The following is a 27,292-nucleotide window of genomic DNA, read 5'->3' as shown; positions in this document are numbered from 1 at the left end:
TTTGTTTTTTTTTTTTGGTATGAGACATTCACAATTTCCAGTATTTCTTTAAAGTCAAACACAAGTTTTACGACACTGTTGAAGTATTCTGAGAGCAGAACTCCAGATTCTTCCCATTTCTCGCTACTGCATGTTTCATTCAACCATACATTTAGCAATGTGCCTCTACTGAGTCTTTCTAAAGCATTCCAGGGTTTCGATGAATCAATTCCCTACTTTTCATGTTCATAATTCATGTAATTCATGAGTCTACTTCATATTAAATGATGTAATTACAGTAACAAGTACAATGGGAATCTGTCAGTTTGGGACCAGGTTCAGCAAACATAACTCAATTGAGAGAAGTGGGTAGTGGTGGGGATACTAGAGACCCCCCAACAGGTCAGCCTCATTCACTCAGTGTGCCTGACAGTTAAGTCAGGTGTTTTACAGATGAGATGCCCAGTGCTGGTTACATAGAGATTGGAGAACAGAACTGAATAATCACGCCAATTCATTTCGAGATAAGAATGGCATTTGCAGATCTTACTTGGCCAACAGGTGGCAGATGTGGCTCAGGCATTCATGAGCTCCTATCCCTACTGGGGACTGGGCAGGAGCCTAAGCCTTTGCCAGGATTAGTGGTTGAGACAGACAGACAAGCTTCCTTTCATCAAGGGAAACCCATTTCAGTCTCCTCTGCTCCTTCAATAGCCTGGGGGCATTTTCTCTCCAGGTAAAAATCAGCAGAATTCCATGGCTGTGGCGAGAGAACCCAACAGGGTCATCAGAACGTACTGCTGTTCCCACCCAATTTCTCCAAGCCTCAGTTTCTCCTCTGAATATGGAGAATAGGGCCAATTTTCTACTTCATTGGGTTGCTATGAGGACTCAAAGTCACCTCGTATTCTCTTCTCTCTCCTTGAATAGAGGGGAGGGCAGCATCTCAACCCCAGCGAAAAATCGCATCACCCAGACAGCTGGCTCGCCATGTCCGTGGCTGAGCAAAGACAGACGCCACTCTCCCCAGACCCTCCTGAGCTCCAGCATCCAGACCTTGATGCTGCTGAGGGCCCTGAGCAGGTGCCCGCCTCCTGGTGGACGAGCCCCTGGTAGCTGCCTGGAGACAATGGGTAGCTGGCCACAGTGTGGGAGCTGCCCTGCCTGCCTCACTCACCCTGCGGGCCTGCCTTCCTGGTAGGAAGCCGGCATTTCCTGGGAGGACTGAGCCCCTGGCATTTAAAGCATCAGGTGTGGGCACTGTTTATACCTGACTTTAGGTGGAGCTGGTTGGGCCTGAGTGACGTTTCTAGTGGCTGTGGTCAGAAACTGGGCGCTCTGGTGACCACTGCTCCCTGAACAAACCCCTGCAGGTGACTGCTCAGGGGCAGCGAGGGGTCAGTCACACATCAGGACGCCGTGAGGGGAACAGGTGAAGACAGCAGCGTGACACTGCTGGGCCCAGAGGCACTGCGTTGCTGCCTCCTGAAGCACAGCCAGGAGCTCCAGCCGGGCCTGGCCTGGGTGCCCTGTGGTTGGGAAAGGCTTTCTGGAGGGATTTGCCCTAAAGGAGCCTTCAGGTCTGTGGATGAGCCAGAGGAGGGGGGTGAACAGCAGGGAAGGAAGGACTGGAAGGGAGCTGGGCAAGGGCCCAGGGTGAGGCATGGGCACCTGAAATATGGCGAACAGACGCTTCCCATGGCCTTGGCTCAGCCCTCCTGTAGAGCGGCCACACTTGCCCACACCTCGCCCCAGCACAGCACCTGCGCTGGGTGCGCACTCAGTCTCTGGCCCTGGAGCAGAGCTGGGGCCATGGTGGAAGACCCAGGGGACCTCCCAAGACAGAACTAGCTGCAGAGGTCCAGATGGCTAGGGGGCAGGGGAGTAAAGAAAGGCATCCCACCTTGAGCACAGACAAGAGAGCTGAAAGCACAAGGCTGCTGCCCCTCGGGGGGCTTCACATCCCACTTCACAATGCCTGTGCTATTCCACCCAGGGGCATACCTCAGGGGGCTCCTAGCCCTTGGAGAAACAGGAGTGGTCACCTAAGAAGCCCTGTATCGCGCGGCATGAAAAATGAGCCAGGTAACAAGGCACCATGCTTTGTGAGCACATTTAATAAAGAAAGCTAACTGCTCCCAGTGGCTGCCTGGATCCTGTGGCAGAAATGGTGGGTGCCCTTCCTTTCTGTGGCCATGAAGGACATTTCCTGGGTAAGGGCTAAGCGCTACTCTTGGTACTGTCCCCTTCTGACCCTCACCAGGAGCTGCATGGTTGGAGCAGCATCTGATCCCACCTGGAGTGTGTGGGGTCCCAACAGTCCCCACAGAGGTATCAGGATCTCTCTCTCCAGCTGGTTCCAGAGCGCCTGGCTACTCCAGAGATACAGAGGCTTCTGACTCCGTGCATGGCTGGAGACCAGCAGACGTGGCACAGAAGTAAGCTCTGCCATTCCTTTTACTTTGGGGCCCTGGCACCTTTTGCCCCAACAGTCAAGCTTCCTAGGGTCGAAAAAAACTCTTCCATTTCCCTCTGCAACAGCTGGTTCCTCCTCTCCGCATCCTCCCGCGCCCGCTCAGAGTTCCGCAGCTTTATTTCCAGCATGATGTATTTTTTCTTTTCCTGGTCCAGTTCTTCTTCTAACCGAGACATTCGTTTTCTCAGGTCAGCACTCCCTTCTTCGATTCTGAAAGTCAAGGAGAGATGCTGTTGGAGACTCTGCGGGCAGGTTCACTGTCCCATGGGTGTACCCTGCTTGCACTCACTGTGGGTTGAAGGGTCAGGCCAGGCCATGGCAGCAGGAGGACACCCCGGCTCATCTGCTCCTCACAAGAACCCCAGTACTTCACCCGTGAGCAAACTGTCCCCTGCCATAGCTCCCCTCAGCATGCGATCCTGAAATGTCAACACAAGGATCCATGCCTTCCATGCCTCCCTGGGTCTGCATTTGCCCCTCCAGTGCAGGATGGGATTCCTGCCAGCTGGCAGGAACAGCACAGGCCCCTCCATAGGGAGGGTTGGGACTTGGACTGTCCCCTGGCCTTTGCTCCTGTGCTGTGGCCTCCCCTCCCACAGCTCCCCACACCGTCCCCACGATCCAGCCACACGTGGCGAACCACAGAAGATCCCGTGGGGTGGTCACTTCCATTCCTGCTTGTCTGTCATGTTCAGCTCAAGCGCCCCCAACATGACGCTGCTTCCTGTGATCCTCCCCAGCAGGTCCCAGTGGTGCTCCTCTGCGCCATCAGAGCCTATACCACATGCTTCCATGCAGGTTCATGCCGCAGTGTGCCAAGGTTGGCACGGCCGTCTTTTTGACCAGACGACCAGCTTCTGTCTGTTCGAAGGGACACACCTGAGCCCAGCCCCTGGGAACACATGCTGGATTTTCAGGCCAGCCTGGTGACCTGTGAGCCACATGGCTGTGGGCAGGACACAGGCCACACTGAAATGCAGAGGGTGACTGCTCCTCAGAGCAGTAACCATGGGCTGGAAGATGCCAGGGGCCCAGCACAGTGCCTGGTATGTGGTGCATGATGAACAAACACGGATTCCCCAACCCACCAAAATGAGGCCTCCATCTTCATCACTGAGTGTGCAGCATGGCCTGAGCCCTCCCCACCAGGAGCACAGGCAGCTGTCAGAGAGAAGCCACCTACCTCCCCACTGCTGCCCCTGGGCTTGGGCCTGGACCTCCCCTGTTCCTTCTCTGCCAGGCTCAAGACTCCAAGCCCCAACTACATGCTGATGACTCTGCACCATTTCATCAGCATCTCCGACTTAAAGGGTACTGACCCTCATCTGCAGACCACTCTTCCGCAGCCCTGGTGCACTCTCTTGGTGAATACCTTCCTTCAGCTGCTCAGCTGAACAATGATGTCCTCCCCTAAGTCCATTCCTTTTCTTGGTCCCATATCTGATCAGCTAGCAAAACCTTTTGGCTCTGCCTTCAAAATATGCTCAGCACCTGGCCGCTTCCTCCACCTCCACCTGCTGCCCCATAGGGCCACACCCCCCATAGGTCAGGCCTAGACCCCCACACCTCCTATCTGGCCTGTTCTGCCCTTGGCCCCTGGCAAGCTCTGCTCGGCATGGCACCTAGGTGTGCCTGTCCAAGTGCCCAATGTGCCAAGACCCTCCATCAGCTTCACACTTCATTCTCATCTCACTCTGCGAAAGACCAGAGCATTGTCCCCGCTCCACACATCTCCAGTCCCCAGCCCCTGACTCTCCCCACCTGTAGGGGTCCTGGGCTCAGTGCTGGCTACAGCTCTGGGGTCTCCTTCCCAGGGCCCTCCAACCTTCTACCCTGAGGCTCCGCTCCGCTCCCCTCCATGCTGCCCTATGTTCCCCTCCTTCATCTCCCTTCTAACACAGCGTGTATTTTTCAAAAGGTATCGTGCTTACGGTCTTTGTCTCCCTGCAACCCAAATAAGAATGCGGACAGAGATTTGGATCAGTTTTTGCCACAGCTGTGGCCACCTGCACAGCATCTGGTACTTCACAGGAAACAGGTTCTCTTTTGGGAATGCACAAAGGAAGGCTGACTCCCCAGCAGGGCCCTGGGGAGGGGCTCTGTCCAGAGTCCTGGGAGCCAGGACAAGGCCAGCCTCACCCCACCCCCCACCCGATGGCTCCATACTTCCAGAGAACAGGACACACATTCCCCAACCACCTGCTGGACGGGACAGGTGCTAATGCCCTCTCCTTCCTTCCTGTGCTCAGAGACCCTCCTCACTCTAGACCCTCCCTCTAACCAAGACAACAGCCCAGACCACTCTGCTAGTGAGGACAGGCCCTCCACAAGGGCTACCACTGCTGTCCCTTTCCCTCTGGGAACCTCATCTTACCTCCAGCCAGTAGGCAGGAGTTAACGCAAGCAGCAAAGGTTCCTGAGTGCTGCCATCCACTGTGAGTCACTTAACACTCAGGACAAATGGGTGAGGTCACTGGGGCCCAAAGATCCTGCCAGGGACAGTCAGCCAATCCCTGGTGGAGCTGGGGCTAGAATCCAGGTAGTCTGACCCGGAGTCCCACAGTCCTGCGTCTCCCTTGAGAAACCAGACCTCAGAGCAGACCAGAGGAGCTCCAGGGACTCAGCACACAACTGGCGAAGCTGGTCCAGTCCAGCCTTCTGCATGGTAAGAGTTCCCACATGCCCTGGAGTTTGGCCTGTGAGCGCATCTGCAGCAGATAGCGTCTTCTACTATATTTCTGGAGGCCCTTGGGTTCTACTGATGCTATTTCCTTTCTCGGCTCCATCCTATGGGTCCTTCCAGCCCTGGCTCAGGCACTGCCTGCTGCGACCTTCCCCATGGCAGGGGCCTCTGCCCTCAAGGTCCCCCCTCTCCTGTCTCTTCCTTTTGCAGACACGGTGCCTGCACATGCCTGGCACGCTCCAGCACCCAGAGAACAGCTGTCAGCAGAACAAAAGGGCAATGGCTGCCATTCCAGCTCCCAGTGGAAATCACAGGTTCAGAGTGGGCAACAGGAATGCCTTCCACCTCCATCCACTGCCTCTAATGGAAAAAGGAATTCCCTGCTAGTGGGTGGGACGCAGGTGAACAGGTCAGCCGACTAATGGAGACCTGCAGCGAGAGGGGCCAAGGAGTCTGCAATGCTAAGGGAAACCCCGTGCACTGGAGAACCCGGCCTCCAGGAGCTGAGGTTCCTCACTGCAGAGGGGAACCCCGGTCCTCATGGGAAGCTGGAACTCCGGCCCTCTGTTAGTGAGATTGCAAGTCTCAGAGTGCAGCACAACCATCCTGTCACAAGGGCGGGCACAAGGACTTGGTTCAGCAGGGAAACTGGATTCTGATCTCATCAAGGAAGGGGTCCTCACTTCTAGCCTGGCTGGTCTGGGGCCTGGGCACTTCCGGCGCCCAGCATCCGGGCTATGGGTCCCTGTACTGGGACAGGCCTGGGACCTGCAGGGTCCTGCCCCCTCCTCCCTGGCTGCAGACTGCACACAGACTCTGTTCCCACCTGTGTAGCAAAGGCCCCCGGTGAGCTGGGCGGGTACTCCCACTCACATGGAGTCAGCAGGCCTCTGCAGCACTGACTGCGTGCCAGACTGACTGCGTGCAAAGCCTGCCAGTCCCAGGGCTTTCCCAGAGCTAGGATTCCCCTCTCTGAGGCTGGCTTCCAGGGCCAGTGGCTGGGGAGTCAGAGGCCGACGCCCATGTGCCAAGAGCACAGCTTTCCTGCAGGCTCCACCCCGTTACAGGAGGCTCCATGGGGCAGCACGTTACCTTTTCACACTTCTCTCGTACTCAGTCCGCTGGCGGCACAACTCGGCCCTGAGCTCAGTGACCAGCCCCTGTAAGGCCTCGGAGCGGCGCGCGTGCTCCCGGGTGGGGCTGCCCGGCTCGCTTGGCTCGCTGTTGCTGGCACCCGTGCCCGCCTCGTCCAGGCTGTGGTCCAGGTCCAGGGACTTGGGGTCCTCGCTGCTGCTGGGGAGCGGGGAGGGCTCCAGGGCCCAGTCGGTGTGCAGGGAGCTGCGGGCGGACGAGTCGCTGGCGCGGCAGGCCGTGCAGCTGCTGAGCGAGCCCCCCACCGACGACTCGCTGGAGGAGGCCCCGGACCACACCATGCTGGCCACGCTGGGTATGCCGGGCACCAGGCCCGGCGCGGGCACATTGTCGTAAGTGGAGAGTCTCTGCACGGAGCCCGAGTCCTTGAGCCGGTCTCCCGATGAGGCCCGGCGGTGGCCACGCAGAGAGGACAACCCGTTCATGAACCAGTTCCCGCCGGAGGAGATGATGGGCACCTCCAGGGACGAGCCGCCCCCCTTCGGGCTTCCCGATCGGGATCCCGGCTGACGGAAGGAGGACTTCCAACTGGGCAGGGTCTGCACCTTCTTCCCAGGGCTGCACCGGCTCCCCGGTCCCGTGGGGGCTGTTCTGGAGAGCACCGCCACGGCCGCCCCGTCCAGGGAAGAGGTCCTGTGCGCGGGCAGGCCGGGGTCGCAGGGCTCTCCCTGGCTGTCTCTGGTGACCTCCTCGGAGCCCCACCCCACTGCACATTGCGGGCCCCTGCGCGGGGAGGTGGACCCTTCCGGGGCTGGTGCCGTGAAGAGCTGGCCGTGTTTGCGGATAAGGACAGTCATCAGGTGCTGGACGAGGGAAGTGCCTGCCGGAAAGAGAGGCGGAGAAGGGCCCTGCTGCCAGCCACCCGGCCCAGGGTCGCTCTGCCAGTCATGGGGACCCAGCTTCGTGGGAGCTGGCCCTGTAACCAGAGCCAGGCCGCCCCTCAAGGGAGCCTTCATCCGCCCAGAAGAAAGAACCACACACCCTTCAACTCCAGGCAGGACAGCAGGATGGGGCCGCAGAACCATCTTCCTCAGGCACAGAGCCACAAGTCGGGGAGGAAGCGCTGTGCCTGCGCTCACGGCCTCCAGCCGGGGTGGGGTGAGGAAGCAGGCACCAGGGCTGCAGGGTGAGCAGGTGGCAGGTTGGAACTGGAACCTAGGACCTGAGATGCCAGAACTCTCTCGGCTGCCCCATGTCACCCCTGTGCTGCTGACAATGGCCATGCCTGAATGTCCACACTCTGGGAGCACAGGGCTCTGGGACAGGGAATAGAGCCGTCTTTCCTGTGTGGGGGCACACACATACAATTGCACACACAGTGCACCCCGCCCACCCCTAAAATCCCCCCCACAATCACACATACAATGCACCCCATCCACCCCCAAAGTCTCACACACACATACAATTGGACAAACAATGCACCCACCCAGCCTCCCCAAATCTCCCAACACACAATTGCACATATAATGCCCACTCCCCAAAATCCCACCCACATAAATGACACACACAGTGCACTCTGCCCAGGTTCCCCAAAGCTCATACACACACAAGTGAGCATACAAATCCCCCACCCAGCCTCCCCAAATCCCCCCATACACAATCGCACAATGAACCCCACCCACTCCCCAAAATCGCCCCCACACAACTGCACACAGAATGCACCCTCCCCAAATTCCCCCATATACAATCACACACATAGTGCACCCTGCGCATCCCCCAGAATCCCACATACATATAATCTCACACACACACAATCCCCTGTCTCTAGGCCAAGGCCCCTGAGATGCAGCCCCAGTGCTGGGGACTCAGTTCCTAGGGTGGTGGGGTGGGGGCCCACAGCGGAGGTGGGCAGTGTAGGAAGGACCTTGGCATCTACCCAGTTGCCTCATTCCCTCCCACCACCCTCACCACAAAGGCCAGACGCTAGGAGGTCCCCGGGTGGGAGGGAGGGCTGAGTGCCGGGGTGGACTCTCCCACTGAAGTTGACTAGGAATCCTGGAAGAAGTCAAGGAGAGAATTCTGAGGCCAAGAACATAGGTGAGGCAGGAACTCCATGAAGCAGGCAGGGCAGGCCTCCACCTCAAGCATCTGTACCACCAGGCAGGTGGGAGCTTGTGTTTTCCTGGCCTCATGGGGCCCTGGGGTGGGAGACCAGCCAGGACAGACCAAAGTGGGGACTTCAGCAAAAGCACTCCGCCATGTCCCTCCACATGGGATAAGGGCAAGAACAACCTCAGCTGTGGGCTTCCTGTCTGAGCAGCACGCCTCTCACGCATACTCCACTGGGGACAGTGTTTCATGGGCCCTATGAGGTGGGCTCTCTCTTCTATGGCAGCCTACACCTGTGCCCTTTGCTAAGTCTGGCTAACTGGCCTCTGGTGAGTCCCCTCGCCTCTCCTGGCCTCAGTTTCCTCATCTGTAAAGAGGGGGCGATTACCACAGCACAGGCTGGTTGTAAAGCCTGAAATGAGGTGATACAAACAAGGCACTTAGTAGAAACTTACTGAAAGCAGCTGCTGTTGCTGCCTCTTTTTTTTTTTTTTTTTTTTTTTTTTTTTTTTTGAGATGGAGTCTTGCTCAGTCGCCCAGGCTGGAGTGCAGTGGCACGATCTCAGCTAACTGCAAGCTCCGCCTCCTGGGTTCATGCCATTCTCCTGCCTCAGCCTCCTGAGTAGCTGGGACTACAGGTGCCCGCCACTACGCCCGGCTAATTTTTTTTTGTATTTTTAGTAGAGACAGGGTTTCACCATGTTAGCCAGGATGGTCTCGATCTTCTGACCTCGTGATCCGCCCATCTCGGCCTCCCAAAGTGCTGGGATTACAGGCATGAGCCACCGTGCCCAGCCTGTTGCTGCTATTTTTAATCACTTATTGTTATTTATCATAAATCCTCCAGGGTTTGCAAAGCTGACATCCAGGAACCTATGACAATTGCTTAATTATAAAAGAAAAGTAAACATGTCTGTGTTCAAGGGCAAGAGTGCTGACCTCTCCCATCCCTCCAGCCTCTTCCATCCACAGAAACCACTGGCCATTCTAATTGCACCCAGTGACTTGCTGCTGCCCATCTCAGGGCAAAGTTCCTTTTTATCTTACAGCTGGACCTCATGGGGGTCGGCGGGGTGAGGTCTGCAGAAGTTCCTGCCAAGTCCCCCGAGATGGAGATGTGCCACCTGAGCCACCCCTCCTGCTGGCCTGGCCCTGGGCTGGGATAGTTCCGAGGACTTGCCCCGGACCAAGATGAGCCCAGACCCCGGCAGCACCCAGGGCCACCAGGTACACCTCCCACTTACCTTCCATGATGGTTACTGGGTCCTCTACCTGTGGCCGCAGAATGTTAGGTCCAAAAACGGTTGCCAGGTTCTGGACACTCATCTTGTTGACATTTGAGTATGCCTGAACTTCATCCAGAAACCTGCAAAGTAAGGAAGCAGCAGTCATCAAAGAAGCAAGTTCTGTCACCCAGTCTCCTGTGAGTGGCCTGGACGCCCTGCCGAGCCCTGCTGCCTATGGGCTTTTGCCCACTGGGTGCAGCCTGCCTCTGCCAGGCTCAATGAGGGCAGGCTTCCCTTGGGGCCCGAGAGGGCCATCAGAAGCAAAGCTCACTGGGACAAGGGCCCACCGCTATTTGTGTGAAAGGAGGACATGACGCTGCACATTGCAGTGTGCACAAATTCTGGGAAGTCCCAGACCTTAGTCAGCACTGCCCCTGCATGCTCCTTCTCAGTGTCTAGGATGGGGATACATGAAGGGTTGGGGGTCAAGGGGCAGATGCCTGGGGGGACAGGATGGCAAGAAGCACCCAGGAGGGACAGAGGGTATTATCTACCCAGGGCTGTTTAAAACCAGCTGCTCCCATGGGACTGTAAGCTTCATGAACTCAGGGTCTGCATTTTTCCACTCCCAGCTTCATCCATGCTGGGTGAGGTTGTGCAGGGTGGGGGAATGACCCGGGCACCCCTCTGGCAAGGAAGAGTTATGGGTCTCGCTGTGGGGCTGGGGAGTGTGGAGCCAGTGCAGGCAAGTGTAGTTCCCCTCCTGCCATGCCACTTACTTGCAGATGTATCTGAGCAGGTTGTAATTGGCCTGAGGAAGGTTGCTCACTTGTTTAGCCAACTCCAGAGTGCCCTTAGGAATGAATAACAGAATTTCAAACACCAGCAATGAGGCCCCTCGTCCTTCTCTGACTGCGAGGAGGGGTGGGCAAGGAGAAGCGAGGTGGGGGCTATGGTGGCCCAGCCCCAACAGACCAGAGGGCTCCACCACCTCCACCTCCCCTCAAGGAGTGGCCAGGGCCCAGCTGTGACCTCCTGGGAAGCTAACTTGCTTCTAAGGAGCTGGAGTGAGGGGTGAGCCTCTACGGGGCCGGTGGAGGAATGTCAGGGCCAGCACTCAGCTCACTTATCAAGACACAAATATTTGCCAGATAACGAGCCCTCAACTCCCACAGGGCCACAGGGGAGACAAACGGTCCTTCCCTGACCCTGAGCCACCTGGGGCTGCAAACCAGCACCTGCGTGGGTGGGAACGGGAGGGCTGGCTCATCGGTCCTGGGAGCCAGCTCAAATTCTTTTGGGAAGGAAGCAAGATATAAATAAAAGACCTCCCTGTTTCTGAGCCCATGACAGGCCCGAGTGGCCTGAGTCGGGTATGAGGAGTGTGAGCACCTACTGGTGTGGCAGCCAGAGCTGGGCACCCTGGACCCACCCCTCCCAGGGACCAAGGCTGCAGACAGGTATGGCTCCAGACAGACAGCAGGATGCCCCGGCCCCTCCCCGACCTGAGCAGGATGGCCTGGCCCCTCCACCAGCCGAGCAGGATGCTCCAGGCCTCCACCACACCCCCAACACAGAGCAGGCCTCCACAGGATCCATGTGCCATGAAAATTCATGAAAAGTCAGAGTCTGTGTCCGGAGTCTACAGGCCACCACCCAGCCAGCCCATCTCCCAGGAGCTATCCCAGGAGCCACTGACCTCCCCCTCGTCCTTGGTGAGCAGCTGGGCGCAGCTGAGGAAGTCCTCGTACCTGGCGAAGGGGACCACAGGCTCGGGGAGCTCCCGCAGGTAGAGCTTCAGCAGGGAGGCCACTGTGTGCACGTCTGTTGTGCTGGGGGCGGGAAGGGAAGAGGACAGGTGTGTGAGGTCTGGGATGCCAGGGGACTTCAGGGGTGACTGGTACCCCCTGATGCCAAGGGGCAGCCTCTGGTCTCAGATGCATGCTTGGGCGCACTGGGGGCTGCATCTGCGGCCAGCTGCCTTGGTCAAGGAAAGGCCAGTGCTGCTTCTGGGAGCAGTGGACAGGGCTGGGGCAGGGGCGACTAAGTATCCATGGCCAGGAGCTCCAGCTCAGGGACCACCCATCACGCCTAGGCACCTGCTCAGAACCCCTGAGTCTGTGTCAGTCCATTCAGGACCTGCTCCTGTCCTGGGTAGACTACGTAGGACTCCAGGGACTGCAAAGCCACAGGGCCCTGCAGGGCATAGCTGCTCCACCCTAGCAGCTGCCCTGGGCCGGAGGAATCAAGTGTGATGCAGGTCAGGTTGCACAGGGGAGGGCCCTGGGACATGGGCCAGGGAGCCCCTTCCACAGGCCTGGTGGCCATCCCAAGGTCCCCTGCAGGATGATGTGGGAGCTGCCTGCTCTGCAGTAGGAACAGCTATCCTGCAGGCCCTCCATAGGTGCTGCCAACCCCCAGCCTGAGCTTGCACTCTCCACTGCACTTGACCTTGGCTGGAGTGGGAGGAGCTGCATCAAAGGTGCCCACAGTGCAGGGCTGCTGGCTCCTTGTCGGGGAATCCCACTCCCCAGAATCCCAACGGCAGGAGCAGGTCGGAGGTCAGGTCCTTTCCTCTCTTCCTGTCCACCGTGGGGACACCTGGGCTTCTAAGCTCATCACCCCCTCTCCAGTGCCCCAGGAGTCCACTCCAGGCCTCAGTCTCCTGCTCTGGCTTGGAGCTGCCAACGCAGAAGTAGCCAGCTGTGGACGGTGGTGACAATGGGCCTGGTGCAGTCCTTCCCTGGGTCCTGTGTGGGGTTTGCAGTTCAGGTCCTAAACGAGAGCCTTGGCATCTCCTCTGAGCTTGCACTCCAAGCCGTATATGGGCCCCAGGTTTTTCATCTACTTGTCTAGGACCATGGACTTAAACCCTGGACTGCATTTCCCTCAAGAAAGATGAGCCCGGGGCCAGGAGACTGTGGCTGTGCCATTATGCTATCACCTGACCCCTGATGGATCCCAGGCTAGGCTCACTGAGATAAATACCTTCTGGCCCTGACACTTGGGATTCTGGGGTTCCATGTATCCATATGTACCCCAAATCCATATACCTGGGGCCCCTCCTTTCCTGAGGCTCAGTGACTCTCGGTTTGGCTGGGTCCAGTCAGCCCCCACCCTACCCTTCTTCCCTCTCCAGCAAGACATGTTGCTACCACACCCTACTCGGCCTTCTCCAGGGCCATGTTCCTGGCCAGCTGCCCTGGGGAAGGGGCAGGAGGCAGGGAAGTGTGGTTGGGAGCCAGCCCGCATGTCTTCCCCTTTCCTGCAGCTGGGGGACAGAGCGTTTCTGCCCTGGCTGAGTGGACACAGAGCCACCCCTTCTCTGCAGACCAGCCTGGCTGCATCCCTGCCCTGAAGGGTCCTGCTGCTTGGCCCTGTCTGACCCCCCCATCCGCTCGGCACCTGAGCTCTTACTTCCTTTCCTCGCCCCTCCCTCCCTTCCTCCTTCCCCACTGCAGTGCCTTTCCTCAACAGCTGTCGCCAGGCCTTTTCTTGAGACTTTTCCCTAAACTGCTGTCCCCTTCCTCCCTCCAACAAGACCCAAGGAGAATTCTATACAGCCTGCGGCCCTGTGTGTGCCTCCCTAGCCTGTGGGCCTCCCAGCGTGCGGTCACGTTAGTGCAGGCGGAGGTTGGAGGCAGGGGTGGGGCAGAGAGGGCAGCAGCTGGTCAGGGGATGGGGTGCCTGCCCTAGGGGCAAACCGGCCCTGGTGGTCAGTGCCACCCACAGCAAGGTGACCCTCCATCTGCAGGTTCCTCATCACCTCTCCGTACCCAGGGAACCCCCCTGCCCACACCAACACCAGCATCTATGCAGAACACGCCATGCCTCCAGCCTGGCCCCAACTTGCCTCACTCCCCTAGAGTCCATTTCTCATCACCCAGCCCCACTTCCTCGACCTGCCCCCAAGCCAGGCCGCCTGCTTAACCGCACCTGGGTGTCCACAGGGCTCCTCCCTGAGCAGCCCAGTCCTGCCATCTGCAGCACCCCGGCAGGTTCCCTACCAATAGGCCCAGGACTGGTGCCCCTGGTATTTACTTGTTATCTGTCAAGACCCACCCCCCTTAGAATTTCTAATGCATGTGGGTGCCCCTCCACCCCTAGGCCTCCCAGCAGTCCCTCACTCAAAGGATAGGAGCTGAGGGAGTAAGAAGAGCCATGCAGCCCTAGGCTCCAGCTCACAAGAGGCCATCCTCACAGCTCAGCAGCGGGGCGGCAGCCTGGGAGACAGACAGCCCAGTGCCCAGGGGACACCGTGCTGGGAAAGGGCAAGTATGGGCCAGCTCCAGGCACTGAGGCTTCCAGGCCTGATGAGGCTTTAGCAGAAGAGAAGCCCAGGACCTGGGGCTAAAGGGGACCTTCTTATAGAGATGAGCAGGAAGGTGAGGAGGGGCTTCGTGGGGAAGGGACCAGGCTAGCAGCCAACGCCCCGGGAGGCGGGCAGGCCATGGCCTTGAGGACAGAGCTCCATCCCGGGACTCTGTTGGAAGTGGGTGAGGAGGGGACCCTCTGTTGGGGGTGGGTAGGGAGGGGGGACCCTCTGCTGGGGTTGGGTGGGAAGGGGAGCCTCCATCGGGAGTGAGTGGGGAGGGCCCCTCCCTGGGTACCACTGCAGAGCCAGAGGAGCTGCCATGGAAATGGCGGAAAGTGGGAAGGATGGCCTCAGATACCCTAGGAGGAGTTTCCAAAGGGAGAGGAAACCAAAGCCCAGGGCCACCGTGGCAATATGGGGGCCACTGCTGAGATGGGGGTGGAGGGACAAGGCCAACATGCCCACCGTGGAGATGGCCCTCCAGACGCAATTCCAGAAGCAGGGTAGAAGCAGCCAGAGAGGGAGAAGGCAGACAGGAGAGGGCCCCCAAGACACAGGGAAGGTTGCCCAAGGCTGCTGGGACACAGAGAGTCAGGTCTGCATGGAACTCACCCTGGGGTGCCCAGTTGCCTCTCAAGGGAGCTTCAGCAGGCAGGCCAGGTGCAGAAAGGAGGCTGAGCATGCCAGGGATCCACCTTGGGAGAGCAGGTGGGCCCAGGTGGAGACCCGCCCAGCAGGATGGGAGAAGCTCGGCAGGGGAGGGGAGGTGCAGATGGCCTGCACCACTCCAGGGGGCCCCAGCAGAGTTTGAGTAGGGGAGTGGCAAGATCTGATCTGTGTCTTCAGAAGCCCCTCAGGTAGCATCAGGCACTAGGGCAGAGCATCTGATCCTGGGGAGCTTCCAAAAGTCCTGGTTCCCAGGCCTTACCCAGGTGACATTATTTGAAGCAATCTGCAACCCTAACGCTGAGACACGAGATGGAAGAGGCCTGGCTGGCTGAGGTTCAGAATGGACCACAAGCTCACTGAGCGTCTACACTAGGATGGAGCTTCACAAAGCTCCAGAGGAAGGGTCCCCCGTACCTCCCTGGGTGGAGTACTGCTAGGGAACATGGTCAATCCTGGACTCCACATCTAAGGAGAGGAACCGACACCCTCCCCTGGCTGCAGTGATGGGTCTGGGAAAGAGCTGAGGGGCTGAGTGTTCTGCCCCCAGAGGAGAAGCCCTGGGAGGCTAGGGCTGCCTGTGGGTCCTGGTGGGCCCATCCTGGGGCAGATCCAAGAAGAAAGGGCAGAAGCCCCATAGACAGTAGGTTTTCTTGATGTAAGAACTCTATGAAAAACTGCCCCATAATGGGTGGGGCACTGTCAGGGGAAACGGAGTCCCCAAACAGCCCTGGACTGGGGGTAGAGTTGGCTCCACCCAGGGGCATCCAGGGTCTGGGTAAGCCCCCATGATGGGTAGGATGGACATGGCCCCAGGACAGATGGAGGAGACTCGCTCTCCTGTCCCCAGAACCCAAAAGGAGGGGACCCGAGCTGCTGTGCCATCTTGCCATCGATAGAGCCTGGGGGTAGGTCACCGGAGGAAGCACGGCCAAGAGACAGACTCCACAGAAGGCCTGGGGTCCCGGATGCAGCTGCATGTCCTCACATGGCAGCCAGCAGAGGTCCTTTTCCTCTGGCCTGAGTCAGGTTTATTAGCATGTGCAGGGGAGGCAGGCTGTGTGGATGTGGCTGGCCTTGTGCATGGCAGGCATCCATCCTGAGAGGGGATCCCAGGCTGGCAGAGTGAGGGTGTGCCCTACACTCTGCCCACTAGGAGGGCTGGCCTACCATCCTGTTGCCAGCCCACCCCTGCCCACTGGAGCTGGTGTCCTGGGTAGGAGCCTGCAGGAGGAATAGACAAGTGGCTCCATCTTACCCCCAATCACAAGCTCACCTGTCAAACAGTGGCTTCTCCCCACAGTCGAAGGAATCCTGCAGGTCCCTCACCAGGTTGGCCTGGCCCGGCATGCGGAACAGCCCCTCCTCAGTGAGCCCGCGCTCCCGGATGAAGTCCACACACTGCTCCACCAGCAGGGGCGCCAGGCGGGGGCCATACTTCCGCTCGTGGTGGACTGTGTCCTCCAGGCGCTGCCCAAAGATCCCTGAGCACAGAGAGGAGCTAGTCACACCCTCCACCACCCAGCTCAGTGTTGGGTGCTCAGGACAATGGAGGGCAGGGGCACTGTTAGGGGCTAAAGGTAGCTCCTCTTCAGGAAGCAAATTACACACTGGGAGGATGCATACCAGGAGGCTGGGCCCTGGTCGCCTGGACACATGCTGGGAGGACACACACCAGGAGGCTGGGCCCTGGCCTGCCTGTGGACAGACAGCAGGAGGCAGTAGTGAGCTGGTGGTGTGACCTGGCCCGTGGAGCTTGCCCAAGCCAGGAGCAAATGGCCCTTGGGAGCATGTATTATGCATGTCATTGATTGGTTTTGCAGTCATTCCAAATAAGAAGCCATCCAATGCTCATCAACAGCAGATCTCCTGTGTTCTGTTCTTACCATGGAACATAGTGCAGCAAGGAGAATAAACGAGGCACAGCTCACTGGACAAGACAGATGACATAGTAATGCGAAAACCATAGTCATGACTCAGCATCAATCATCATCAGGAAAATGCAAATCCAAACCACTATCTGATACCACCTCACACCCACTAGGATGGCTACTGCCAAAAGATCAGATAGTAACAAGTGTTGGCGAAGATGTGGAGAAACTGGAACCCTTCCTCGTGCACTGCTGGCAGGATGACAAGATGGTGCAGTTGCTGTGGAAAACAGCACGGCAGTTGCTCAAAAAATTAAAACCAGAATTACCAGTAATCTCTCCCCTGGGTATATACCTAAAAGAATTAAAAGCAAGGTCTCAAAGAGATACTTGCACACCCATGTTCACAGCAGCATCATTCACAGTAGCTGAACCGCGGAAGCAAGCCATGTGTCCATCAACGAATGGAGAACCAAGATGTGGTATTTGCATACAGTAGAACTTGATTCAGCCTTAAAAAGGAGGGAAATTCAGACACGTGCTACAACATGGGTGAACCTGGAGAACATTATGTGAAGTAAAGCATTCACTGAAGTAAAGCATTCACAAAAGGACAAATACTGTGTGATTCCTCTTATATGAAGAACCTGGGGTAGTCAAATTCACAGAGACAGAAAGTAGAATGGCAGCTGCAAGGGGCTGGGGACAGGGGAGATGTCAAGTTAGAATTGCACGGGCACAGAGTCTCAGCTTTGCAAGATGGAAAGCGTTCTGGAGATGGATAGTGCTGATGGTTGCAAGACAATTCGAATGAATGTAATGCTGCTGAACTGTGTGCTTTAAAAATGATGAAGACAGGACATTTTATGCTAGGTGTATTTTATGAAATGTTTTAAAAATTAGAAAACAAAAACATCATCAGAAACAAAAGAAGCCTAAACCCCAGAGTGCACACTGCATGACTCCATTTATGTAAAGTTAAAGATAGGCCAAACCCATCTGTGCTGTTAGGCCGGGACATGGTTACCTTGGTAGGTCTGTGACTGGAAGGGATTCAAAGGCTTCTGGGGTTCTGGTAATGCTGTGACTCTCCCCTGGCACTGCTTACCCACTTATGTTCCTCTTGAGAAAATTCACTGAACTCTACACTTATGACTTGTATACTTTTCTGCATGCTACTCTTAAATAACATTAGCGAAAAGAAATCAGAGAGAGAATGATCTAAAAAAATACATGACAAGACATCAAATGAGGAATAGAGGGAGAGATGAAGGAGGCAGAGGAACTTCTGAGAAAATCTATGAAAACTAAATACATCACTAGGCATAGAGGTTCCTGGCAGCCCAGCCAAAGAAGGGAAGGAGTTGAGCTCCATAAAGCTGTCCACACCACGGCACAGTAACAGGAGAAACAGACTTCTGCCGGCCCCTAAGCTTTACAAGGTGAGTGCCTGACTCTTTGGAGTGCCTGACATTATTCACACCCACTGTGCAGAGACCTTCCCTTCAGGGTGGCTTGTGGGGTGTTCCAGGGGCAAGATGCCAAAACTCCAGGCTTGGGACTTCTCAGAGACCTGGGCACTGAGCCAGCTAAAAGTGGGGCTCTATGTGTCTTACTTAGCTCCCCACTCAGGGGCTATTTTGGAATAAGATACATCGGTCCCTGGTACAGTGCCTGGCACAGAGCAGGACACAGTAAATGCTCCTCCTCACCCTGCTTGACCCAAAAACAAAGTGTATAAAACCTGAAAGGTGAAGACTCTTCCTTTGAGAACACATGCCCATGTGGGCTGCACCTGCTGGATGCCAGCAATGCTTTAGGGAGAAGTGTGTATGCACATGTGTGCATGTACGGTGGGCTTGTGTGTGCATATGTGTGCACATGTGCTGGATGTGGGCTTGTAAATGTGTGTGCGTGTGTGTGCGTATGTGTGCATGTGGGGTGTGTGTGCATGGGCATGCACACATGGTGGGGACATGTGAGTGTGAGGAGAGTACTGAAGTAGCTACACACAGTGCTGTTCTGAGCATTTTACAAACATCAGCACATTTAATCCTACCCATCTTGATAACTTAGGGATTAGGGACTATCACTATCACTGTAACCATCATCATCATCCTGACTTTTGCCTGTTCAGTTTGCAGGATGTTTGAACTGATAGGCATGGGGTCTTAAGAATGTGCCCAAGTTCACTCAGCATGCATGAGAGGGACAAGGGTCCAACCCAGGCAGTCTGGCTCCAGGTATAGAGAATGTACTTGGCCACATGGTTGCTTGGCACCCACGTTGGTGTGGAGATACCTATGCGATGCCCCCAACCCAGCACCAGCAGTTCCTGAAAACGCGGGTCATGCGAACAGAAAACAGGCAGAGGTTGCAATACTAACACGAAGGGAAAGCTGCTCCCGCCTGGGATCTGGTGGGCAAGACCAGGCGCCCCTGCCCAGAAATGGGGCCCAAGGGGCCATTCATCAGCCTTGAGCACAGCGGGTGATCCTGCTGCAAGCTTGGCCTGCTAGCTGCCTGGGGCAGCTCTGAGAAGCCAGTCTGAGGAGGCTCCAGGGCCCACCACTGACAGTGTCCTGGACTTTCCACCACCTCAAGAGTGGCCTGGACTGGTCCAGGGACACTGAGCCCCTGCTCTCTCTCACCTCAGTCAGGGCTCAACATCTGATGCCTAACAATGAGCCACACCGGTCCACAGATGTGCCTGTTTAGCTCATATGATGTTTGAAACATTTTTAAATTAGTTATTTACAATCAAGAGATTTCACATATAAATCTGGATTCCCAGCTTCTCTTAAAAAATTCAGATGTGGTGACACCAGGCCTGAGTTCCAAAAAAAGCAACAATTGCAGAGCTCAGTGGCATCTGTGCCCTTTTGATAGGACACACACTTGCCATTTCTCTGCAGTCCCCACCGTCCCCTCTCACTTCCAACCTTGTCCATGCTCTGCTCATGTGGTTCCTGCCAGATACTCGTTCACCTCTTCTGCTTTGACCTCTGGGGCACAGACTTCCCCCAAGGACATTGGGGCCAGGGTAAGTAGGAAAGGTAGCAATGGGAAGCTCCACCTCTCGGGACCAGAGGCCTCTGCTAGGATCTCAAATGAGCAGGCAGTGGGTATCCAGGAGGAAGTGCCCATGGGCAGAGGGTCCCATAAGGGGAGGGGCTGACCTGGCAGTGCCCCTGGTGCCTGCCACCAGCCTCCTGCCTCCCTCCACAAGCACACATGTGTTGCCTTTCCTCCAGCTCTGCCCACTGCTTGAGTGGCATGAATCTGTCTGCCTTCATGGCCCTGTGAGTGGCTAGGGCCTTCTTCCTGGGTAGCGCTTTCCTCTTTGGTCTGGGCAAATTTCCTACTAGTCCTTGGAAGAAAGCTCACAAGTCCCTCCTACGTGAGCTGCCCCAAATCCTCCCTTCAGCTTTCCCTCCCCTGTCACAGCCCTGACTGCCACTACTCCAGACAGCTTGAGGACACTCCCCTCTGCTGGGTTGCTGGACTGCCCACAGCCACATGCTGGGCTTGCAGCAGAGGCCAAGGAGAGCCAGTGAAGGTGGGGACTGAGCTCTCCAGGGCCACCACCCATTCCAACTCACAGCGTTCAGCCCCACCCTCAGCTCACAGCTGACTGAAGGCCACAGTCAAGGAAGAGACACACAGGGAAAAAATTCCAAAATTCTCTCTGGAGGCCCATGGAGCATGGATAATTCCACCTAGCCATCTCTTGGCTCCAGCCCTGCCTGCTGTCCTATCTCCTACCCCTAAAACTCCTGCCGTCTGTCTGTCCATCCACCTTTCCATAACCCCTGTACTTTGTGCCTGGCCCCACTCTAGGAATTAGAGCGCTGCCCGGAAGGCTGTAAACATTATAAATCTCCCTGGGGCCTCCCCTGCTGCCTGTTCCCCCCCACACACCATCCTCAGGATAAAGCCTAAACTTGGCAGGCAGGCAAGGCCCTGCCCCACTCCCTCCACCAGCCCCTAGGGGTGCAGAGCCTGGGCCAGCCCACCGTTTGCACAGTGCCCGCACCTCCAGGCAGCTCCCAGCCCCAGCACAACCACTACCCCTCTGCTCCCCCATGGCACCTTCCTGACCACTTTCCCAGAACAAGGCTGGAAGAGTCAGGGAAGGGACATCAACAGGGTCCTGGGCACTTCTAGAGAGAAGTTCAGGGAGGAGGTGATGCTGAAACCAACATCTAAAGATGAGCAGTAGGTAGCCAGGTAGGCGGGGTGGGGTTGCAGGACATGACGGAGGACCATGGGGGTCGGAGGGCAGGGGCGAGGGAGCATGGTTGGCAGCACCCTGCCCTGGCATGGTGGGGCTGGGGTGGGGATACAGGCAAGTAGGTGATGTTCAAGGCCAAAGGTCACAGAGACAAAGATTCTGGGTCTACACCAGCACTGATCTGGTACACATCCTGGCTAACCCACTGAGGAGAGGTGTTGCCTCCCTTTCCTGGGGCTCAGTCTCTCCATCCATGAAATCTATAAAATGGGACGATCACACCTATCTTTAGGGGGTACTATGAGGGCCAGACTTCTCTGAGGCCCAGCCCCCAGGTACCACCAGGCCTCAGACTGGCTCCACATTCCCAGCTGGCCACTGGAACCCTCAGAGGGGAGCTGCCAGGAGCTGTTAGAAGGTCTCATTCCAGCTCAGCCTCCCAAGAGGCTTCCTTCCCCGCGACCCTCCTGTGGGAGGCACCTTGTGCTGGGGCTTCTGGGCTCGGCCTCCCTCATTAGGGGCCCCGCCAATCCCTCCCCTCATCAGGGTCTCTCAGGAGCCTGGCAGGGCCTGCCCCCTGCCTGGCTGAACTCCCTCAGCCCTCCTGGCACCCTTGGAGGGGAGCCTTGCCAAGAACTAGTTCCAGTAGGTTTGTCAGCTCCCTGGAAACCCAGCCATTGTGTGGGTTCCTCGAGGTCCCAGCCCATGCTCTTCACAGAGCACTGGCTCCGCCACCGCAGGGGAAACTGGCAGAGGCTGCCTCTCCTCTTGATGAACTTGCTGCCAGGCCTCTCCCGCCAGCATTTCCCTGGCAAAGCCATCCCTCACTTCCCTCCCTGGGAATACTACACAGGAGAGGAAGCCCAGGCAGAGCAGTCCGCTGGCTCGAATCCTCGTCCTCTGGTTCCAGTCCTCGTCCTCTATGACCCTGGGCACTGTCCTCAGCCTCTCTGAGCTGGGCTTGGCCACCTCCTGGGGTGTGAGCGTCCATGGGAGATCGACCACACGAGGCACCTGGGAGCAGGTGCTTTGAAATGTGGCTTTCTCCGAACCTTGCAGGGTCAATTCCTGGACAGGTTCTGCCTGCCCCTGAGTCCCACCCCCAAGGCCGCATCAGGGAAGGGAGACCTGGGATTCCCTCTTGGAGCTGATCCCGGAGCAGAATGGAGCTGTGCAGCAGGTCTGCTTCAGTCATATGCCTGCTTTTCACTCTTAGAGGAGCAGGCAATGCCACAGTCTGGGAAGAGGCACAATGAGGAAAGTAATTCTAAAATTCTCTCTAGAGACTCCCAAACTTTGGGTAATTCCACAGTTTCCCTCTTGGCTCCAGGCCTTCCTGCTCTCAGGACCCCTGTACCCCAACACCCGCCATCTTCCATGCAACCACCCCACCCTTTGTCAGTGCAGGGACTCACTAGCCGGCCAACTCTGTCACTTCCAGGCTCTGCGCTAAGTACTAGAGAGCTTCAGAATTGCCCTCAGGGCTGTAAGCGGTAAGTTCCACCAGCTAGCCGGCAAAGCTGAAAATTCTCCTGCTACCCACCCGTCCAAGCCTGCAGGAGCACAGCAGAGGCTAAGATCACCTGGAAGGGTCCTGCCCTGGGTAGTCCGCCTGAGGGCAGGAGTGATACCCTCATCCTGGGGGTGCCGGTCCCACACCCCTTCCTGTGGCCCAGGGAGGCTTGGGGTCAGAGCCCGAGGCTGGGATCTCCCTGGGTTCCCCCCCTGTAGCTGGGGTTGGGGAGGGATCCTTTGCAAGTCCCTGCGCCCCTCCCAGACTCTTAAGTCCTCATCTCTACAAGCGGGTCGCCCACACCCAGCAGGAGATTGGAGGACGCCTTCGGTCCCTGCCTTTTCCCTCGGACACTCACGACCCCCGCTCCCTGGGAACCGTCCCGCAACACCAGATCCGCGGTGACACCCAAACTCCCCCAGGCTCCCCGCCGACCCCCGCGAGACGCATGCGCGGCGCTCTCCCTCGCCCGCTGTGCGGGTCCCGGATTCGAGCGCCTCTCTGGCCCGGAGACGCCGTTTCTCTGGCGGACCCGGGGGTGCCCGCACCCCGTCCCGCCCCTACCTGGGGCGGCGGGCGCGCAGCAGGCGGGCAGGCGGCAGGGCGGCCGTGGGCAGGCGCGGCACCCGGAGTAGGCCCGCGCGGCCGGCATCAGGCCCATGGCGCGCCCAGGCGCGGCGGCGCGGCGGCGGCTGGAATGCCCGGCACGCGCGCAGGTAGCGTCTTGCCCGCCGCCCGCCCGCCCAGGCCAGCGCCGCCCCGGGCCCGGACCCTGAGGCGAAGGAGGGCCCAGGATCTGTGAGTTGCCTGGGATGCCACGCCCGAAGTCGGCTCCCGTGAGGGATCTCCGGTGTCAAACTTCACACCCTTTCCCCTAATGCCCCACGTTCCCGGGCACCGCAGGAATCCTTTCCCTCTTTGCCCAGGACCGGCTTTCGAGCGCCCGCTCAGCCCTTCGTTTGGGAGGCAGGTGTTCCAGGTGAGGCAAAGGAGGTCCAGGGAGGTTAGGTAACTGAGTCTGGGTCACCCAGCAAGGAGGAGAGTGCTGGCTTCACAGTGGGGGTCCAGGCTCCAGGTCCTCCTGGCCTCTTCCTGCCTGGGCACCCTAGTGCCAGAGATAATGGTTTGGACTTGATATACAGAATGCCCCTGAGCAGTCTGAGGGGTATTAGCTTCTCTGTATTACAGAGAATCAGAGAGGTTGTGTGATTTGCCTAAGGTCATACAGCTGGTGATGGACCTTCATTAACACCTACATGATCTTTCTGCAAAGTCCATGTTCTTCTGGCGTAAGTTTCTGAGACCAGCCCACAATCCCCATACTTCAAAGGGCAAGGGCTGGAATGGGTACACCAGGAAGGCAGGTGGACAGAGAGGCACGGCTAGGGGCAGTACAACGCCAGTAGCGGAGATGGGAGTCCCAAGGGTAGGAGGGCAGAATTCTTAAGGGAGGGATTTGCCGCCCTGGGGCTGGAAGAGGTTGGGGCCCTTCTTCAAGCTGGATGTGCAGAGCTGGGTCACGCCTCTTGCTCATTCTAGGCAGAGCCTGGCCTAGCGTGAAACAAGCCAGGCACTCACCACAGGGGCACAATTTAAGGGGCACCCAAAACTTCAGGAACTAGGATAAACACTTTATTGTAGTATTTTTAAGAATAAATATTAGGCAAAAAATCTTTGATGAACAAACGATGAAAGTTTTCAATACAGACAGGAGCAGCTACGCACTTGCACAGGCCTTGAGGGTGAGTGCCTCCCACCCCAATCCCGCCACACTCCTGCCTGTATTTCACATGTTCCCATTTGACCATGGATGTGGTTGGCTGAATAATGCCCTTCCCCACAAGATGTCCTGATCCCTGGAACCTATGACTGTGTTATCTTACACAGTACAAGAGACTTTGTAGATGTGATGAGAGCGGGAGAGGTTAACCTGGGTTATCTGAGGGGCCAGGTGCAATCATAGGGGTTCTTTTACAAGGAAGGCAGAAGGAAGTTTGACCACAGAGGAGGTGGTGGGGGCAGGACAGAGGCAGAGACTGCATGCTGAAGCCACAGCCAAGGCCTTGCCGTAGCCCCTGGAAGGTTAAAGACACAAGGAACTGCTTCTCCCTGTGTCCTACAAGAAACCAGCCCCGCTGACATCTGGATTTTAGCCTTAGAAGACTGGTTATGACTTCTGACCTACAGAACTACAAGAGAATCACGTTGTGTTGTTTTATGCTGCCACATTTCTGGCAGTTTGTTAGAGCTGCAATGGGGACCTAATATAAGGATATTTTTATATTAATGTTCATTTTTTAAAAGATTACAATAAAATATCTTGATTACTGAGTTTTTTGGCGCCCCCTTACATTTTGTGCCCCAGGCCAGTGAGGATCCCTAGTCCTGGCCCTGACACTAAGTATGGGGGCTAAGGTCCTCAAAGCCGTGGGAGTGAGGCCGCGGAGTTGTCTTCTTCCTCCCCAGAGCTCAGGTGAACATAAGGGTGCCAGGGCAGGTTGGTGCAGGGTGTCACAAACCAAGGAATGTCTGCCCTCCACCTACCAACAGAGCCTGGCATTCCCATGGCCCAGGGACCTGCCAGCTCTGTGCAGCCATGTCCATGTTAAAGAGCAGGGGCCAAGGGCTCAGCAGAAGCTCCCACCAACCAGGGACTGGCGGGCCTCTCTCAGGTGGGCAGGCAGGCTGTGGTGCTGACATGCTTTCTCTGCTCTGAGCCATGGTCTCCTCACCTGTGTGTTCACAGTCAGACTGGCCAGTTTCTGCAGAGTGCCCTCCACCCCTACCCAGGAGCCCCCCATGGCTAGAGGCCTGCAGGCGCCACCCATTAGAAGGCTCCAGGTAAAGCCCTGGCCCTGCCAATGCCCACCTCACCTCAGGGGTGCTTTTTAGCAGTGGCGCCTGTTGGGGATGGGTGTGCAGAGATAGTCATGAGACTGCCTTCTCGGGGCAGGGCTGGGAAGCTGACAACCTGAGTCTATCCTCTCACACAAGCAACCCAGTAACAGTTGGCCTCTTCACTTTGGATGGCCTTTGTCTCTGAGCTGTATGTACAACAGTTCCCTGGCTAGGGCTGAGATCCAGGACCTCAGGGACTGCCTCTTCCCTCAGTCTTAATTATGTCCCCCTCCCCCATCAAGACATCTCAGATCTAGTGGATAGAATGCACTGAGGCCTACCTGGCAAAGCATCCAGCGATGAGCTTACCCTGGAGGTGGGCTGTGCTGCCCCCAGTCCCACTGTGTGTTGTTAGGTAAGTTGCTGAACCTCTGAGTCTCTGCTGCCTCCAGATTGTACCAAACTCCTGGCAAGGGCAACCTATAGCCAGTTTGAGCTCCCTTCCTCTTCTCTCAGGGTGTGTGGGCTGAAGTCCTCCAGGGCCACTTGGAACAAGCTGAGAGACAAAGATCCCAACCCTAGGACACCCTGAGGCCTCCTGGCATCCTGCTCTCTACAGCAGGCAGCCAGCAACCCGGCTCTGCACTCCAGCAGACCTAGTCCAAATGCCAGCTTCCCGCTTACTTGTGGTCTGGACAAAATGCTGGAGCCTCCTTGATTCTGTCTCCTCACCAAAAGTGGGATATAATGGGACTGATTTCACAGGGCTATTGTCAGGCTCAGCAGGGACGCAGAGCCCAGTACAGAAAACGCTGGGGTCCCCAGGGGTACATCCCCATCTTAGCAATAATTGGGACAAACTCTTTTCTGGGTCTGTGATCTGAGGTCTGTTGAAACCAGACTGAAACCAAACTGGCCAAGCTGATGGGCATTTCTCATCAGAGCTGCTGAGAAGGAAGGGCTTAATGAACCAGCAAGGTGGTTAAAAGGGTGTTGAACGTTAGTGTCCTGACCTTTGCAGGAAGCAGTGGTGACAGCCCCCTGTAAATCACCCCAACTAGTTTGCCAGGCTCTCCCTAGATAAGGCAGCTGCTCTGGCCTTTTTTCTGGTAAATAGCTCTGTGGCTGTCCCATCAGTTGGGGGCAGGCAAGGGGGTGGGTGCTGTGGCTGGAGGTCATTTCCTCTGCCTTGGGGATCCAAGTTCTCAGGCTCCTGGGGCTCTGGCAACGGAGAAGGCTTGAGGGCTGCAGGGGAAGGAGGCCCAAGTGTGCTCTGAACACACCCTATACCCAGAAGAGGCCAGGTCTGCCCTCTATGAGCCTGGACAGGATCCAAGGCCCATAGGGACACCTTCTCCACTTGAGTACATGGACCCTCAGGGCCCACTAGAATGGACGGAGAGCACCAGAACTAGTCTCAAGTACCCCGTCTGCTGGCTTATGACCTGAGGCCTAGCCCAGGTCTGCAAGTCCTTTCTCTCCCCTTTTGGAAGGGTTGCCTGGGAAAGCCCAGGCCCACTGGCCAGGCGGGTTGACATTCACAGGAACTAGAAATAAGACTGTCTTCTTGAATCTCCCATTAGGGCTGGGGTATAGAGCAAGCAGTGCTGGGGAGAAGTGGTCCACTAGGACCTTAGGCTCTACCACTGGCAGCCTGGCCTGGGGGTAATCACCTTTCACTCTGAATCTGATTATGCCTCCAGGGCTTCCTTTTAGAGATGTCATTCCATCAAATGATGACCACTACCAGCTAACAAGGTTGCATTGTGTCCCACCAGGTTGTCCCAAGGTTGGATTTTTTTTCATGTCACGTGTCCTGCCCTAGGGCTTCAGGGAGCTGTTTCTCCCTTCTTTCTTTCACCCATGATTCCAGAGGAACCCAAGGGCAGGAGAGTTGACTCCTGGGGGTCTGAGAAAAGTCTCCAGAGGTCTGTGAGATTCCCATACAGCCAGGCCAGGGCAGTGCAGCTCCGATGACGACCACAGGCCTACTGCCTATCTCCGGGCCCTATGCCCTGCCCCAGCACCAAGCAGTCACTCTGGGCAGCGACACCTTTTCCCAGCTGGGCTCCTTGCCCCAGGACTGCCCTCTGCACTGCCACTGGTAAGGTTGGGACCAACAGCTTCAGGGCTTTGCTTGGCAGTGCCTGCTGGCCATAGTGGAACAGTTACCACAGTGCTAGTTAGCACCAGTGCCAGCCCCCAGACTTCTTAATCCAACTGCCTGCTCAGCATCTCCACTGGTTTAATGACTCATAGACACCTCAAACCTAAACGTGTCCAAACTGAG

General features: G+C 57.0%; 1 protein-coding gene across 10 annotated transcripts in view; it reads right to left on the bottom strand.

Annotated features, from left to right (window-relative positions):
* The window catches only part of ARHGAP22 (Rho GTPase activating protein 22), a 211,688-nt gene continuing 184,396 nt past the window's right edge, over positions 1–27,292 (bottom strand). For 7 of the 10 annotated variants that reach the window (XM_007962613.3, XM_007962615.3, XM_007962620.3 and 4 more), the window contains 6 exons: positions 15,823–16,030; positions 11,265–11,397; positions 10,345–10,418; positions 9,584–9,705; positions 6,231–7,110; positions 1–2,665 (listed from right to left, as the gene is read on the bottom strand). In XM_007962613.3, the coding sequence (XP_007960804.1) occupies positions 2,437–2,665; positions 6,231–7,110; positions 9,584–9,705; positions 10,345–10,418; positions 11,265–11,397; positions 15,823–16,030 (1,646 nt within the window). In that variant the 3' untranslated portion in view covers positions 1–2,436. Of the gene's footprint in view, positions 2,666–6,230; positions 7,111–7,276; positions 7,410–9,583; positions 9,706–10,344; positions 10,419–11,264; positions 11,398–15,822; positions 16,031–27,292 lie in introns of those variants that run through there. The other 3 variants (XM_038008916.2, XM_038008915.2, XM_038008917.2) reach the window with 3 other exon arrangements.

Source organism: Chlorocebus sabaeus, chromosome 9 (genome assembly GCF_047675955.1).
Source record: "Chlorocebus sabaeus isolate Y175 chromosome 9, mChlSab1.0.hap1, whole genome shotgun sequence".
Classification (NCBI taxonomy): Eukaryota; Metazoa; Chordata; class Mammalia; order Primates; family Cercopithecidae; genus Chlorocebus; species Chlorocebus sabaeus.
This window is presented reverse-complemented; position numbering and strand designations above follow the sequence as displayed.